The 16,464-nt window shown below is 40.2% G+C and overlaps 1 protein-coding gene across 7 annotated transcripts in view; it reads right to left on the bottom strand.

The window, feature by feature from the left end:
* Positions 1 to 16,464, bottom strand: part of ANKRD55 (ankyrin repeat domain 55) — an 80,800-nt gene that overhangs the window by 28,094 nt on the left and 36,242 nt on the right. For 5 of the 7 annotated variants that reach the window (XM_072958657.1, XM_072958656.1, XM_072958661.1 and 2 more), the window contains 2 exons: positions 10,912 to 11,028; positions 9,612 to 9,672 (listed from right to left, as the gene is read on the bottom strand). In XM_072958657.1, the coding sequence (XP_072814758.1) occupies positions 9,612 to 9,672; positions 10,912 to 11,028 (178 nt within the window). The remainder of the gene's footprint in view (positions 1 to 9,611; positions 9,673 to 10,911; positions 11,029 to 16,464) is intronic. The other 2 variants (XM_031675874.2, XM_072958660.1) reach the window with 1 other exon arrangement.

Here is a 16,464-nt window from a genome sequence, read left to right as displayed (position 1 = left end):
CTGCATAAGGCATTTGGATTTTATTCTAAAGTCAATGGAAGGACAGTGAAGAATGTTAAGCGATGTTGACATGATCTTATTTACACTGTTTAGAAGAAATCACTCTGTGGCAGCTTGGAGAACAGATGTGGATGAGTGAATCTGGTGAATCTCACCTTCTTTCAGAGCTTGAAGTCACACATTCTAGGCATCATTTAGTAATTAAACAAGCGTTTGCTGGGAAATGTTTGCCAAAGAGGACTAATATTCTTTGGAAGCATGTTATGAAAGGATGGCCTCTTCTCCTTGCTTATGGCTCTCAATTACATGAAATATGTCTAAAATGACTCTAGGTTAAGATACCTGGTAAAAGGAGCAAAAGATATGAGTTGCTCTGACTCTTTTTTTGGTGTCATTTCTGCAGATAACATAGAGTCACTACCTTAGTCTTCCCTGCCCATCCAAGATGAGCTGAGTGGAGGGGATGGGCCCCAGACTAGCTAGGAGTGCAGAGCTAACACTACTCCAGAGATCTTTATGAGTTCTTATGCATATTATCTCATGTAATCCTCCAAACAGCTTTTTGAATTAAGTATTGTGGCGAAGTCTGCTTCGTGCTTACCAAACTGTTTCTTCTTCCTCCAGGCACAGAGTCAGTCTGCATTCCCCAGCCTCCCAGCAGAGATGTGGCTGCGAGATTGAGTCCTGACCACATTGCAGTATGAGCAGAAGGGTTAGAAGGATGGAAGTCCCCTCCCTACCCAGGCCTGCCTAGAAAACAAAACCTATGTAGTCTTCCAAGTATCCAAATATTCTCTTTCCTCATCTGACAACTGAATATAGAGGACAAGGCTCAAGAAGGTGCTGGAATCATGTGATTAAAAAGCCCAAGATCCTGGATGATAAGATAGAACAGGGCCACCTTGTCAACCAGCATTGGACTATGAAGAAAGCAGGAAGTTGGCTTCTGTTGTGTCAGGCCACTGAGATTCTGAGTTGTTGCTGTTGCAGTTAGCCAACTCTGACAGGTGCCATTTCATTACATGGAAGAGGAAGCTGAGCTCTAGGGAAGTTCACAAGTCTGTGAATGAGCACAAAACTGAATCTAAGGTTTGAGGTTTGTGGGGCAGTGAGCTTTAGAATGTTAAATCCCCTGCACCAGTTCCATATTCTAAATCATGACATTATAGTCTGCTTTCAAGTTTCAAGTTTCAAATGTCACGTAACACTGAGTCTCCCAAGATACACTTAAAAATGTTCAAGAAATTGGTTCCATATGGAAAAGAATGCTGGTCTAAAAGCAGTGGAAATTCTTGTTCTTATTCCAACAGCTGAATATTTACTCAGGATTTAGAATAGCTCAGTGTATTTCTGTAGGTCCTCTCCATTTTTAATTTGCCCTACTGGGATTAGAATCTGGACTCCAGGGAATCAGATTCTTTTTATTGTGCATGGATTGCCTCTTTCCCAGTGCTGAGTCCCCTTGCTTCTGAATCATTGGCTTCATCATGAAGTGGCACCAGCCTCCAGGGATAAAGACATCAGAGACAATTTTGAAGTCACTGGAGTGTAAGCTTCATGAAGGCAGGGTCTTTGTCTTCTTGCCTGAATCCTTAGAGCCTAGAACAGTGCGAGGTACACTGTAGATGCTAAGTAAATGCTTATTAAATGAATGAGGGATTTCTTACTGTTCTTGAATTTTTTGCTTTGGTAAAATTTGGCTTTGCTGTTTAAAATCATACACACAAGAAAGAAAGGTAGAAAACGACTTCTTTATGGAAAATGAACTTGTCTGATATGATCATTGTTACTAACTCTTCAATTGAAACCTGCTGAAATTCTTGATGAGTGCTCCAAATGAGGTAGATGGCAATCACTACATGCAGAGATACAGATTTAGCAAGCAATGTGAGAATTCAGCGTGAAAATGTGGCTGTCAATTAAACTATGATTATGCACTGTTAACACTGTCTTCTAAACACAGTTTCTAGGCTTCAAGAGTTACCTTCTTAAAACAACAATCCTCTCCCACCCGCCCCACCAAGAAAACAAAAACAAAAAGTAACAACCAAAACCCCCCAGCTCCTGCACTGGCAAAGGCTGGGGAAGAGCACTACCATTTTTTATATACCTGCTTGGTGCCAAGTGCTTTATATATGTCAATTCATTGAATCTTTACAACAATCCTAAAGGGATAGGTATTTTTAGGCCCATTTTACAGGTAAGGAAACTGAAACAGAGGTTAAACAATTTTCCTAAGGCCACCCACTGGGTACAAGCAAAATTGGGATTCAAATCCAGGTCCTTCCTTCCAACTCTGGAGGAAAATGCTCTTTCCACACATCATGCTAGTAGACTTCTATTTTCCAGAATGGTAGTTCTCACTAGCCTAAGGGTTGCCACCCTATATTATTTGTTTCATTTGGTATCACCTCTAGGCCTCTTATAAAAGTAAAGCTGGCAAGTATTTATTTTTGTATGGTATTGAAATATGTACATTCTCCTGCCACTCCTCCCTTACCCTGAAATTTGGGATCAGTGTTATAAATAACTGTTGATCCCCTGAGTGGCCCTAAAGCAAGACTTGAATTACTCCATTATTTCTCTAAATAATAATACATACTATAATATATAATATATAGTATAATTATACTACAATGTAAACAGGTTGCAAACATTCAGTCAGGTCAAGGGAAATTTCCTGTTGCTTTTTTTTTTTTTTCAATTGGACTAATGAGAAACAAAAACACATCCTCTTAGGGTTAGTAATATGAAAACCAAAACTTTCAAAATCAGCTCAAGTGCAGCTCTTTGTATTGCACAACACACTTTGTTTAGGAACATTCTTCCTACAACTGCCTCCTCCTTCCTTCAACTTCTGTTAAAACATCTAACACATTGTGGTTGTGTTAAGACTCTGGTGGCCATTTAAAGAGCGGACTTCAGGCAATTAGTGTTTGCACTGAGCTGTGCCAGGGATTAAGATTAAGCTGTAGTACACTAAGGTAGAGGCTGTGGCTTATTCACTGAGCACACAGTAGGTGTTCAAAAATGTTCACAGGAAGACTTAGTGAGTTGCTAATTATACTTTTTATATACCAAATTATATTTATATTTATACTCCCCTTGGGAGTATTCATGGGGAGTATGAAATACCAGAGTTGGTGGAATGCAAGTCAGCCACCTGTGTCCAAACTGCAGTGACTTTTCCTACAAGCTTTTCATTGAGTCATCAGGGACTCAGTTGGGCCTTCAAAGAATCTAAAGGCTGAAAATCTAGGAGTCATCTGCAAACATGCTGCAACAAACACCCAGATGGCCCTGGTGACAGCAGAATTCCATTTTTTGAAAAAAAATAAGGAGTGCTGGCTCCAAGAGTGAACAGTAACTTACATTCATTTAAGAGCACAGCTCTCTAGAATGTTTTGTTACGTTTTGCTTGACTTAGGATCCATTTCGAGATTGCTGATAGGACTACTGCGTGTGGTAACTCTTGGGTGTGGGGTGGAGTTGCTTTGTAACAGTGCTCTAGTGCAGATGAGTAATTCTGTGCCTTATGCCTATGCCACCAACATTTCAGTTAAGGGTTTTCAAAGTCCTGTCAGCTTCTCAGAACTTTTTTTCCAAAACCACTGTAACTTTTGTGTTTTATGAACCAGAAATCTGATTAAGTGCTTAGCACTTTTCATGTTTCAGAACTGCACTTTTAGACCAGCTCTTGGGGACACCGAATGGCAGAGATAGAAATGTGTGATGTGGTGGGTGCTTCGTGCACTAGGGGACAGAACTACAGCAGGTGGCTGAGAGATCAGCAAAACAATTCTAGATCCTTCAGAGGAGTCCAGTTTGCCTCTGGCATTGACATTTTAATATTCACATACTATTAATCTCCCAACCACATATGACTACCCCTCACAAAAGTTATAAAGGCTCTTCTGTTTACAAAAGATTGGAATTAATGATGTACTTTAAAAGATTCTAAAAAAATAAACAAAACAAAACTCTGGATGTTAGAAGTGCAACAGTGAAAGTCATTTTCTCAAATTTATTTGGGAAAAATCTTAAATTATAGATTATAAAGATTAGTAATGTATTAATAAAAAAGCTTGCATATTACTATCATAAATTTGTTCTTTGAAATATTCTGATATCTGCTTTTCAATATAATTGGGTTTTTTGGTAATCCTATGCATTTTATTTTATGTAATGTCAGACATTTTTCTGAGACGGAATCCACTGGCTTCCCCAGCATACCAGATGTGTCCATATCATAGAAATGGACAAGGAGTCCTGTCTTAAGAGTCTACAGTACATTTCTGAAGATCTCAAATGTTGTAAAATCTTATTTTTTGAGAGTAGATTTTGGAAATAATTAAAAGTCACTTGGAGTCAAGTCTGATAAATAAAATGGGTCACTGAGTTGAATCAACAAAATAAAGCGAGAAAGAGTCAATAAAATAAAATAACATGACATTTTCTTGAATTTAAAATTTAATTCTCTATTTATCTAAACATATTTTTTTGGGGAGACTCAACTATGTGCAAGTTATTGAACTAGCTTCTAGGATACAAAGATAAAGAAGACATGGTCTGCCTGTAGAAATTTATGGGGGGGAGAAGAAGAGAAGAGAGAAGGAAGTGAGGGCCCCTAAGTGGTAGTGATTCTACTCCATTTTTTAAGGTACTCACTTTTAGGATAAAAATTCTGGTGCATTAAAATTTTTTTGCTTTATTATTTTATCTTTTGCCAACTGTAAAGTAAAAAGATTTATAGAGGCAGGGACTATTTCTACTGATTTTGCCTTTATAATACACAATCTCTACTTGTGCTTATATCTTAGGAATGTTATAAGTGGATTTTTGTGCAAAGAATTATACCCAAAGGTTCACATCTGTTTTTGCAACTTGAACTTATTTTCTCAGAGTGCTGTTGTGCTGGAAGTTTGGATTGTTAGGCCACTCATAAAAATCTACTTATACCAGAATGTGAGAATGTGTATTTAATGTAGGATCAACAATCTATCTTTAACAAAGAGTGCTATTGTACTAAATAAATGCTCTATAGTAGAAAAACAAAAACAACAACAAAAATGCTATCTATCCTAAACACCATACACAACAGTGCTTTTCTGGAGAAATGCATTCAAAGTTCTAACCCAGGTACCAATAGCTCATAGCCCCCCTTGATGGGTCACTCTTCCTGTTAAAGCTAAAATGAGAGCAGGACAGATTAGGTTCCAGGAGTCTAGCAACTTTTAACTCTCTGTAGTGGCAAGAGACAAGCCTCTCACTTTGTCAATGATTCCCTGAGGTCCAGAGAACAAAGACACAAAGGATGATCTGACCCATATTGTCTTTCCCACTGTTAAACCCTGTAGTGTGGACAGCTTCTAAGTAATTAAGCAATGTGGCTAATGAAAAAGGAAAAACAAACAGATCATTGGAGCGAGAACAAAGAGTTCAGAAATGGAACCACATATTCTTAAAAAATCTTGTAACAAACTAAGAGAAAATTTAGCATAATGTGGTTATGTCCCTGGGGGTAAAGAAGGCCTTCTTTTAAAAGATAATAAAAGCAAAAGCAGTAATGGACAAGGATAATCATTTTGATTACATCGTATTTTAAAATTTCTGTATAGAAAAAGATACCACAAAAAGTTCTAAAATAAGCAATAGACTGTGAAAAAATATTTGCAATCTAACAGCAGACAAAGGATTAATGTTCAGAATGTAAAATAAACTCCTATGAATCCACAAGAAAATTACAAGTAACACAACAGATTAGTGAATAGACAAAGGACCTAAGCAGGCAAGTCCTAGAAGATCTAAAAATGACCATCGTACCTATGAAATTATGCTCAATCTCACTGACTATTAGGGAAATGCAAATTAAAGCAACAACAAGAAAATCCAACAACAGGAAAATGATAATAAACACCCTTTTATAACAATGGGTGGAGCAATAAATTGATACAGCCACTTTGATGAACATGCATATTAAAAACAAAAATAGGAAACCCTTGTATACTGTTGGTGGGAATGTAAATTGGTGCAGCCACCATGGAGAACAGTATAGAGATTCCTTAAAAAACTAAAAATATAACTACCATATGTCCAGTAATCCCACTCCTGGGTATATATCCAGAAAAAATGAAAACACTAATTTGAAAAGATAAGTGCACCCCAATATTCATAGCAGCATTATTTACAATAGCCAAGACATGGAAGCAACCCATCCCTCAACAGAGGATTGGATAAAGAAGATGGAATATTACTCAGCCATAAAAAAGAATGAAATACTGCCATTTGCAGCAATGTGGATGGATGTAGAGATTGCTGTACTTAGTGAAATAAGTCAGAGAAAGATAAATACTATGTGACATCACTTATATGTGGAATCTAAAAAATTATACAAATGAAGGATATACAAAACAGAAACAGACTCACAGATATAGAAAACAAACTTGTTGCTACCGAAGGGGAGAGGGAAGGGAAGGGAGACAAATTTGGGGTATGGAATTAATAGATACAAACTACTATACATAAAATAGATAATCAACAAGGATCTGCTGTATAGCACAGGGAATTATACCCATTATCTTGTAATAACCTATAATGGAATATAATCTGCAAAAATACTGAATAACTATGCTATACACCTGAAACTAACATAATATTGTAAATCAGCTGTACTTCAATTTAAAGAAAACAGCCTTCCCCACCTCTGCCTCAATGTACATTTTCTAACAATGTACGCTGTCTAACAAGGCTTCTTCTAAAGAAATGTTTGTATAAAATTCTCAAGGAGGTTTATAAAAGTACACTCTTCAGAGTAATGTTTATAATGGTGAAAAATTGGAGACAACCTAAAGATCCATTCATAGGAGAACAGAAAATAAAAGGAGGTATTTTCATAGTATGAAACATTATGAAGCCATTAAAAGGAATGAGCCATATGTATAGGTATTAACGTGGATAGAGCTCTAAGACATATTATTGAGTGAAAAAACAAAGCTGCAGAGCATATATAATATGAAATACCTTTCATGTTATACATACATAGTGTCTATATCTGTGTGTATGTGTATACACACACACACACACACACACAGTGTATACACGAGGTTAGAAAAGAGACAAATCAGACAGCAATTACCTGGGGGCAAGGTGGTAGGGTGGAAGTAATCAAAGACTCCCAGTGTTACTTGTAATATTTAAATGTTTAAGAAGCAAATGTGTTCATGTATTACTTATACAAGTAAAAACTAATACAAAAACTTTAAGTCACTGAGCTCAAATCAGGACAGTATCTAAAGTGACAGTCACTTTTCTGATATAAAGTGGTACATACCACGTTTTGTTTTACATGTGCAATACAATGGCTTCAGAAACAGATTTTTTATTTTCTTCAGTCCCCCTCTACATTTTTCAGTTTCAGTTTACAATCGAATATGTCTCTTAATGAAGTTAGATTTCTATCAGTTGATCCTTTAATCTTTAACCGTTATTGTGATAAGCTTGGGAGTCCTTCAGTTATTCTTGAAAAATAATTTAATTCAGACTATATAGGGGTTATGTCTTGTTCTTTCCCCTTGTCATTAGGAAACCATAATGTTTTGCCAGCACTGGCTTACCTTTTCCCTGATTTCTTTTGCCTTTGCTGTTTTTTGCTTCCTGTTATTTAGCAGATGTAGGGTGTGTGTGCTTTAACCATTACTCTCTCAAGTGTAATGGAGCTGACATTGTGCTTGGAACTTATTGGAAAAGTGATTGAGGGAGGAGACAGTAGGTGATGGTTTATGCAGAACACTGAGAAGCCAAATGCAGGAACTCCACCAAGGTAATGAATGAAAAAGAAAGACTGGGCTGTGTTCTTTCCATTTCAGAACTGTCCTTATTTCCCAATGGCAAAGAGTTTCTAGCCTTTGCAAATTTATATGGATTGGCTCACACTAGCAATATACATAAATGAAAAACACAGGCAAGCATTAATAGTTGGCTTCGGGTGGATTTCAGACATACTGTGATGTGACATAGTGCGAATAGGGAGCTGCGACACTGGGAGGAAGTGTCCTTTTTGAGGCTCCTGCTCAAAAAAGCTAACAGGTCAGAATGCTGGTGTAAGAGCAGGAAGAATTTCCTTTGCATGAGAAGGAACCAGAGACTTTTCTAATATTTACCACATATTATCCAAAAAGTATTATAGTTCTCACTGCAAGAAAGGCTTTTGTCTACTTTCATTGTCTCCACCAACCAGGGGCCTCCCAGGGTGGGGAAAAACAGGGAATCATTTTGCTGGGGGATGTTCATTCCGCTGAGGGGTGGACAGAGTTGAATGTCTGTAAGGGGAATTCAGCTTCAGGGTATGAATGACTGAATTTGCCCCCTTTCTTGTAAGTTCCAGTTTGAGGGGTGACGGCAGGAGTTGGAGGTGGAAGAAGTGGTTAGCAAGCTGCCCAAAGTCTAGAAGTTCATGATCAGCTGACAGGATCAATTGTAAGCCTCCAAGTTCCCTGCTTTCACACTATGGGCTGAGTGATCAGTGTGTGCTTTCTCATCTCTGGTTCTCATTTTTAAAGCAGAAGTTTAAAACAGTACAGTATTCTCTCATCTGGGGTTTTGCTTTAAACCACTGAAGGTGTGGGGAGTGAAAGCAGCGTGTAACCACCGAGTCAGGGAGGTGTCCAACATCTGACCCAGGCTGTGAAGTAGGCACTTTTTGGTGTGGTCATTAATGCCAAGCTCGTTGGAAGGAGGACTTTTGATCAGGAGACTCAAGAAACATGAAGGTCCCAGCCCAGGAGAAAGATGGGGGAGGGGGCCCAGCTCTGGTTAGGGGGCTTCCTCTCACTTTGTTGTCTATGGCCAGCTGATCTCCTTGAAAACAGTGTTATTTGGCATTTTGAGGCATATGCATTTTCAATGCTATCAGAATGGCCTAGGATATTCTTAGTGAAGTATAGCCAAACCAAGTTCACATTTATACAAAATTCCATTAAAAACCAGGTATTTAAATCAGTTGTAAGAAGCTTATTAAAGAAATCAGGCTGGCTAATGAAAATCAGACCTGGTTTTTAAAACAGTGAAATAGACACAAGACCCTAAGCTACTCTGGGGCTGCTCTGCCTGGTCTGATCCACTCTCCCTCAGGAAATTTGTTCAACAGAGCTGTGCTGTCTTCTTGGAAACGTGCAGGATTGTCTTTGCAACATAAAGGAAACAGCAGTTGTGATCATTGGCTTTAATAATGTGGCTTCTGGAGCAGGGAGCCTAGAATTATCATCTCTGTCATCTTTCACTCAAAGCGGGAGCATCAGCAGCCATGGAAGTTTCTGGTTCCCAAGAAGACAGGAAGGAGCAATATTTATTTCTCAATGTCCAAAGGGAAATTACAAAATTTCAGTGGTATGATAAATGCTTAAGTACTTAATGCAATAAATCCTTCCCTATTAAAAGCTACCCACACCCACAGTGGGATAAATTTCTGCCTGAGGATTAATAGTGGAGATGCAGGCTTCCCTCTCAGCGTGGGAGCACAAAACTGCTCCCTCCCTATCCTTGTGGTTCAGAAAAGCCCTTCTTCCCACCCTCACATGTGCAATGGCCACCCATTCCTTGAGAGGCAGGCTTACCTCATTGTCCTGGTGATTAATCTCGCTCAGGTCTGACTGTTGCACCAGGACTGTCAGGAGCCTGTAATGAAAAAACAGGGGAAGTGGCTCAAAAGAATAGAATCTGTATGAGAACATGACATGAGAAATACAGTCTGTTGAAAGCCTCCAAATGAAGATAAGCCCTTTGCATTTATCTAGGAAAAGATCCATGGAAAAGAAGCCAGTGCTACAGGCAAGGAGGCCACCTGTCTTAGTGTTCTGGAGGCGCCAAGGGGAATGGAGAAAGTGAATCCTCAGGCTTATCTTATTCACCAGATCTGTGTCCCTTTGTGTTCACTTTAAGAAGCAAAGTCCTTCAGTGCTTATTCTTTATTCATTTTATATAAATTTATAGAGTGCTTTCAAATTGCTTCACCACTGGGTACATGTGTCATGCCTTCTAAATGTGTAGGTTATACCAGGAGGTAATCAGCTTTTACAACGTTGCTTACTCTTTCTAAAACACACACATATCTAAGCATGAAATGATAGTAATTAGTGTGAAACAACTGTCAATGATTTTCATGTTCAAGTTCTTATCCCCTCCTTGGGCCCCACACTTGGTTGACTGAGGTCAACACTCCATCCATGGGAGAGAAGAGGTGAATGTACTGTTAGGAGCCAGGACTCTGCCGTGAGACTGCTTGGATTCACATCCCAGTCCAGCCGCTGACCAGCTCTGTGACTGCAGGCAACTGGCTTAACTTCTCTGTGCCTATGTGTCCTCATCTGTAAAATGGGGGTAATAAAAAGTGCCTACCTCATAGCTCAGTGTGAGGATTAAATGAGCTAATATGCATACAGCATTTACAGCATACCTGGAACACAGTAAGTGTTATTTCTAGAATACTTAACCCTAGAAATTTTACCCTGGCTCCACCTCAGAATTCCCTGGGGAGATTTTTTTTAAAACCACAAATACCTGGGCTCTATATTCAGAGTTTCTGACTCTGGTTCTGGAGAGAGGCCCAACTTCTACAGTTTAAATAAGCAGTTCAAGAAATTCTGGTCAATAATCAGATTTGGGAACCACCGAGAAAGGTTTGAGTGAGTTAATCAATGGATACTCATTGTTATAGACAGAACTGCGTCCCCCACAAATTCGTATGTTGAAGCTCTAACCAACCCCACAAGTGCCTCATAATGTGACTGTAATTGGAGATAGAGCCTTTAAAGAAGTAATTAGTTAAAGGACTAGGGTGGGCTTTAATCCAGTTTGACTCTTGTTCTCTTAAGAAGGGGCGATTAGGACACACAGACTCCAGAGGCATGTGCTCACAGTAGAAAGACCACGTGAAGAGGCAGCGAGACGGTGGCCGTCTGCAAGCCAAGGAGAGAGGCCTCAGAGGAAACCAGCCCTGCTGGCTCCTTGATGTTGGATGTCCAGTCTTCAGAACTGTGAAAAAATAAATTTCTGTTGTTTAGGCCTCCCAGCCCATGCTATTCTGTTATGGTCGCCCCAGCAAACTAATATTCTCATCAGGATGGTAAAGGAAAGGAAGACAATGGAGGAAATTCAGAAATTATTTTGGAAGAACTATTTGAAAAACGAAATGGTTTAGCCTCCTCCCAAATCAGATTTTCACTGTCTCTCAGCTTAGATGACATTTAAAGTCCTAAGTATTAAACTGCTACCCACAACAGACGAAAAGGAAGAGTGCTCTTATTACATAGTGCTATAAGGAGAACTTAAATGGGGACGGACCTCTTCAGTGGAGGTGATGTAACCAGGAAGCCCAGGGTTTAAATCAAGTCTCATCACTGTCTTTTGGGGCAGCCAGGATAAGGCTGTGATTTAACTCTGGCCTCACCACTGAATGACCTCTGTGAGCTTCTGTATCCTCACTTCTGTAACAAGGATAGTAACAGCGGAGTGGTGAGGATTAAATAACATAACAGGTGTAAAGCTCCTAGTTTACAGACTTTAAAGGAACAGAGGCTATGGCTGCAAACAGTACATCTCTTCTGTCGTTTCTGAATTCTAGAATTCCTCCATCTGGTGGGAAAATGCTATAAAAATAACAGAATTTTGGTTAACAGTTTTTTTGTATTTTCCCATATAGCTGTTTTATGAGCAGAAGGTAACTGGTGATTATCTTTCTTCCCTCCCCTCCCTCTCTCTTTCTCTCTCTCATTAATGGCCATTGTCTAATCTCAAGGGCACATTTGGTCTGAAGTGCTGGGGGAGGGAGAGTGGGAGGGAAACTCAAGAGGTCAGTTGTGGTCCAATCTTGTTATCCTCGGCTAACCCTGAGCAGGCTGAGGTCATCTGCAGCCAGACAGAATCTTCTGGGGCTGCTCCAGAGCAGAGTGATCACATTGAGAGAAGTTGGCTCTGATCAGATGAGAATGGGGGTGAGGAGAGTAAGACCTCTTCTCACATCCTGGGTGAGCCTCCAAATGTCATATGATGAGCCCTATGCTGGATATTTCTCTACTTGCCTCTCAAATCCATTCTTTGCTCTGCAGGGTCCCACTCTGAAGGCTGGCCTCCAACAAGTTTATCATCCAAGTCCCCTGCCCTTTGACTTCCCATTGGGTTTGGTCAGTGGGAGAACTGGCAGGAGGAAGGAAAGAGGTCACTTCCCTTTTCAACAGGGACTTTTTTCCTTTACTAAAGGCCTTGGCTCCTGCCAGGTGGCCCCTCTCCTACAGCTACAACTACAGCTAGAGCCTTGCTCTCCGCAGGTTCCAGTAACAGCTTCCTTCCTTGCCCCTTCTCTCCTAAATGTAGAACTTTTTCCTGATTTTGGGGGGGGGGGAGTGGGGATGGGGAGTTTTCACCATCTCTTGTTGGTTAATTTCAAATAGTCTTTCAATAAACTTTCTTAGTTACCTCTTTTACTATTTCATGTCTTCTCTGTCATGACCCTCAATGATATATGCTAATCTACACTGCTTGCCTCCATTTGATTCCTAAGTCTCTATGACTCACTCATCTTCAAAGTTGGTTACAAATTTACACATAAGTATTTCTTCTCTCCCTCCCCCCCCCACTTTATGAGAGCAAATGACTTGATGCAGTACATTGCTTGCCAAGGGTATCCCACATTGTCTTGGTGGTCCAGCCTGGCGCTTCCATACTGTTCCATGGTTCAGTGGTAATCTGCAAGATGCCTGTCCCACATTGGTCTGAATTACCAGCGGACTTGCAGACCTCTTAGTTTTGTTTTCTCAGAGCTCCTGTTTTGTGCGGAGGTGGCCCAGGAGTATTTCTCCCACATACCCCAGCCCAGTCTCCTATTAGCACCAGCTGAAACTCTGTCCTGCTCGCAGATCTCCTGCTGCCAGGACAGCAGGCATGGACCCCCAGCAGGAGCCTTCCCAGACAGGCAGCATGGTGAGTGATAAGAGCACATAATCTGGGGCCAGACTGCCTCTGTTAGAACCTCAGCTCCCTCACCAATCAGCCAGTGACCTCGGCAAGTTATGAAACTCTCAGTGCCTATATTTTCTTATCTGTAAAGCAGAGATGATAATACCCATTTCTTAAAAATTTGTTGTAACTTTAAACTTTCAATGCATATAAAGCACTTAGAATGGACTTTACATACTGAAAGTTCTATATAATAAATAATTTTTAAAAGCTCCGACTCTTTATATTTTGGGGTCCCCAGATTGCCATTAGGCAATTGGTGGGCCAGAAAGAGATCAGTTAGACGTATACTGTGGGCCGGGGGTGGAGTGCAGTTTGTCTCTTTGACTTTCTCTGTTTTGCTGGCCTCTTGGGTTCACAGCCCTGGAACTGGCCCAGCCCAGGGATGGGTGGGAAAAGGGTCCCCAAGCCAGCCATCTGCTCTCCGGTCCTTGAAGCTGTCTGGAGGTAAGAGCAGGCTGCAGTGAAACATCCACTGCAGGTTAGAATGCATCAGTTTGAAACAAGAGAACAGGACCCCAAAGAAATGATTTCCTTCTTCCCTCTGGCTATAGTTAAGAGCAATGAAAAGAGGCAGAGCTGCTGGGGCTCTGGCAGGAAAAAAAAAATCTGCTGGTAACCATGGAGACCCTGAAAAAGACCTTCAGAGAGCCCTGTGGCTGCTTTCAGAGGAAACTGCTGCTTGCCTTCCAACTCCAGCATGCACAGCGTTGTACAAACACAACTCCGTGCTCTTTGGAGCTCTGTCTTAATGACCATGCCCCCTCTTTCAGACGGGCGCCCTCTGAATGTCCCAGCCAAGGAAGCAAGAAAAGCCATGGGGAACTGAAAGGGAGAAAACTCAGACCTGCTGAGAAGCAGTGTTCAAAGCAGGAAGGGGACTTGTGAGATGAAACCTGGGCTCCTTTGCTTTTGTCCATTGAACTTGCCTTCATGTTCTTAACTATAGGTCCCTTATCCCTGCAGTGCTTAGATCCCCAGTGAACTGTAGCTTAGCACAGGCTGTATATCGGCACCAGTTGGTTTGCTAGTGAGTTGTATTCATCAGAGGACCAAAATCTCTCTGGAGGCAAAGGGCTAACTGAAGGGCCCTCTTGGCCTGTTCACAAGCAGCTTTAGTTTGAGACTTCGCTGTCAATAGCCTCCAGTGAGCACCGAGTGGAAGAGTGTGCTGTTCAGAAGTCTAAGGATTAGTGGATTTTAAAAGGAGTATGAATACCTGAGTACAAGGCCACAGTGTGACTGGTACACATCCTTATGATTAGAGGAAAAATACAGATGTTTGCACTGACAGAGGTAGGGAAGGGAGTTTCAGGGGAGCTGAATGGTTGAGTCTGATGGTCATTGGCTTCTAAAATTTGCAATGTGCTACATCCCAAGGTCAATACAAATAGGAGCAATGTTCATACCCTGAGGATCTTTGCAGTAAATGTGTGCACGTGTCAGTGGGTGCAGCAATGTGTGCATGCACCTGTGTGTATGGATATATTTCTTGTGGACCTGTGTGTGCTAAGGTGAAGAAGGCCCTGGTGAGAGCTGGTGCGTGGCAGTAGCAGGGTTTCATTCTTCAGTGGTGATCTATGGTACTTCATTATTTCTATCTTCCACCATCATCACCATCATTATCATCATCATCACTAACACTTACTGAACACTGACGATTAACAGTGTTCAGTGCTTTCCACACATTTTCTCATTTACTTCCACCTATTTTCCTATGAGGTAAGTACTGTAATATTCCTACTTTCTAGAAGAGAAAGCTAACTAAACCTTGACGTGTTAACTTGCCCAAGATAATATGGTCTGTAAGCAATGGAGCCAAATTCAAACTTAGTCAGTCCAACTCCTGAGGTAGCACTCCTGGCCACCCTTTTCCTCAATCCAAAAAAGGATTTTAGGTGGTTTTTCGGATACGTATAGTAAAACAAGATCACAAGTGAAAAAACTAGGCAAAGGGAAAATGAGGGCAGGATAAAGAACGTGTAATTATGGTCCTATGTTTGTGTCAGAGGTGAGACACAATTTGGGCTCTGAGTTTTCTAAATATACAAGCAGAGAAACATGATCATACTCATAGTAGTCACATAATAAAAATAAAAAGAAATTTATTAGGAGAAGCGTAGGAATTCTTCCTTTAGTAGATATTTTTCTACTATTTTATCTACTAAATATCGATTTTAGTAGATATTTTTAGATACTATAATGAACAAAATATTTCCTGACAATGAGACAATAAGGACTTCTTTAAGGCTGTTCCTTATAAGGTCTCTCAGTGTAGACCAAGGGCTTAATGACAAAATGTGATCTTTAGAATAAATTTTACAGGGTCCACAACAGTGGACTCCAGGAGCACAGCAGACCCTTTGGGCAGGTTACTTATCCTTACACAGGCAGCAGACAATTAGTGATCTTTTTGATGCCTCAGTTTTCTCATCTATAAAATGGGGACAGAAATATTACTTACCGCATAAAGGTGTGGTAAAGGTTAGACAAGACAGTACATGGAAAACACTCAGAACTTTGCTAAGAATGTGGTAAATAATCTGTGATGTTTGTCATCATCATCCGTGTTGTAATTACAGACCTATATGTTTAATGGTCAGACAAGCTGGCCTAAAGTTGTGTCCACTTAGGAAAATTAAACAGTCAAGCAGGTTTGCATCGCCTAATGGGAGGTTACTTCCTTCTGCATTATGATTCTAGAATTAGGAGGTGCCCATAAAACAGACTAAGATTTTTTTTCTCAGAAAATGATTCTGAGTTCATGATGACACACAAATGGGCAGTCAAAGCCCAACATCTCTGGCTCTGTTAGTTTCGGCTTGAAGCATTTAACATAGATGTTATCAAATTCTGCCACGGCCATAAAATTTCTCAATAAACAATGATAAAATACCTTATTTTAAGCAACGTAATTCCATAAGGAGTCCTTTCAGTTAAGCTAGTTTTGAAATGTTCTCTAGGTAGAAAAACCAGTTGATTTTGCTCTATGGGTTGTTAAGGTTTAACCCAACTCATTTTTGGAGAATATTTACCAGAAATGCTAATTTTGGTCTTGAAGTAAACTTTAATCTTGGGTTTTACTAGTTATAGCAGCTAGCATTACCATAACTAAAGAAGGATTTTATCTTCCAGAGTCAGCTAACTGTCCATTTAGGATAATAAAACTGTATCATCAGCACACAGAGGATGTTTATTTTTCTGGCTTCAGCTCTTCCAAAGGTGGTAGCTGGGTCATTTGGTACAATTTCAAGAGAAGGGGAAGCCACAGCTCAGTGTTCTCTCAGTTCTAGTGATGTAATGCAGATCCTAGAGAGTCTAGGGGCACTGCTGGGCATAAGAAGAAATAGACTAACAAGTCCACAAAAGATGAAGTGGGCTTGGATTGGTTTTTAATTTATTAGTGCAGTGACTTCAGATGATGAGCCCAATCTAGTGACCAAACTGAACTCGAAT

The sequence above is a fragment of the Vicugna pacos genome, chromosome 3 (assembly GCF_048564905.1).
Source record: "Vicugna pacos chromosome 3, VicPac4, whole genome shotgun sequence".
NCBI lineage: Eukaryota > Metazoa > Chordata > Mammalia > Artiodactyla > Camelidae > Vicugna > Vicugna pacos.
Note: the sequence above shows the minus strand (reverse complement) of the source record. Positions and strands in the feature narration are given on the sequence as shown.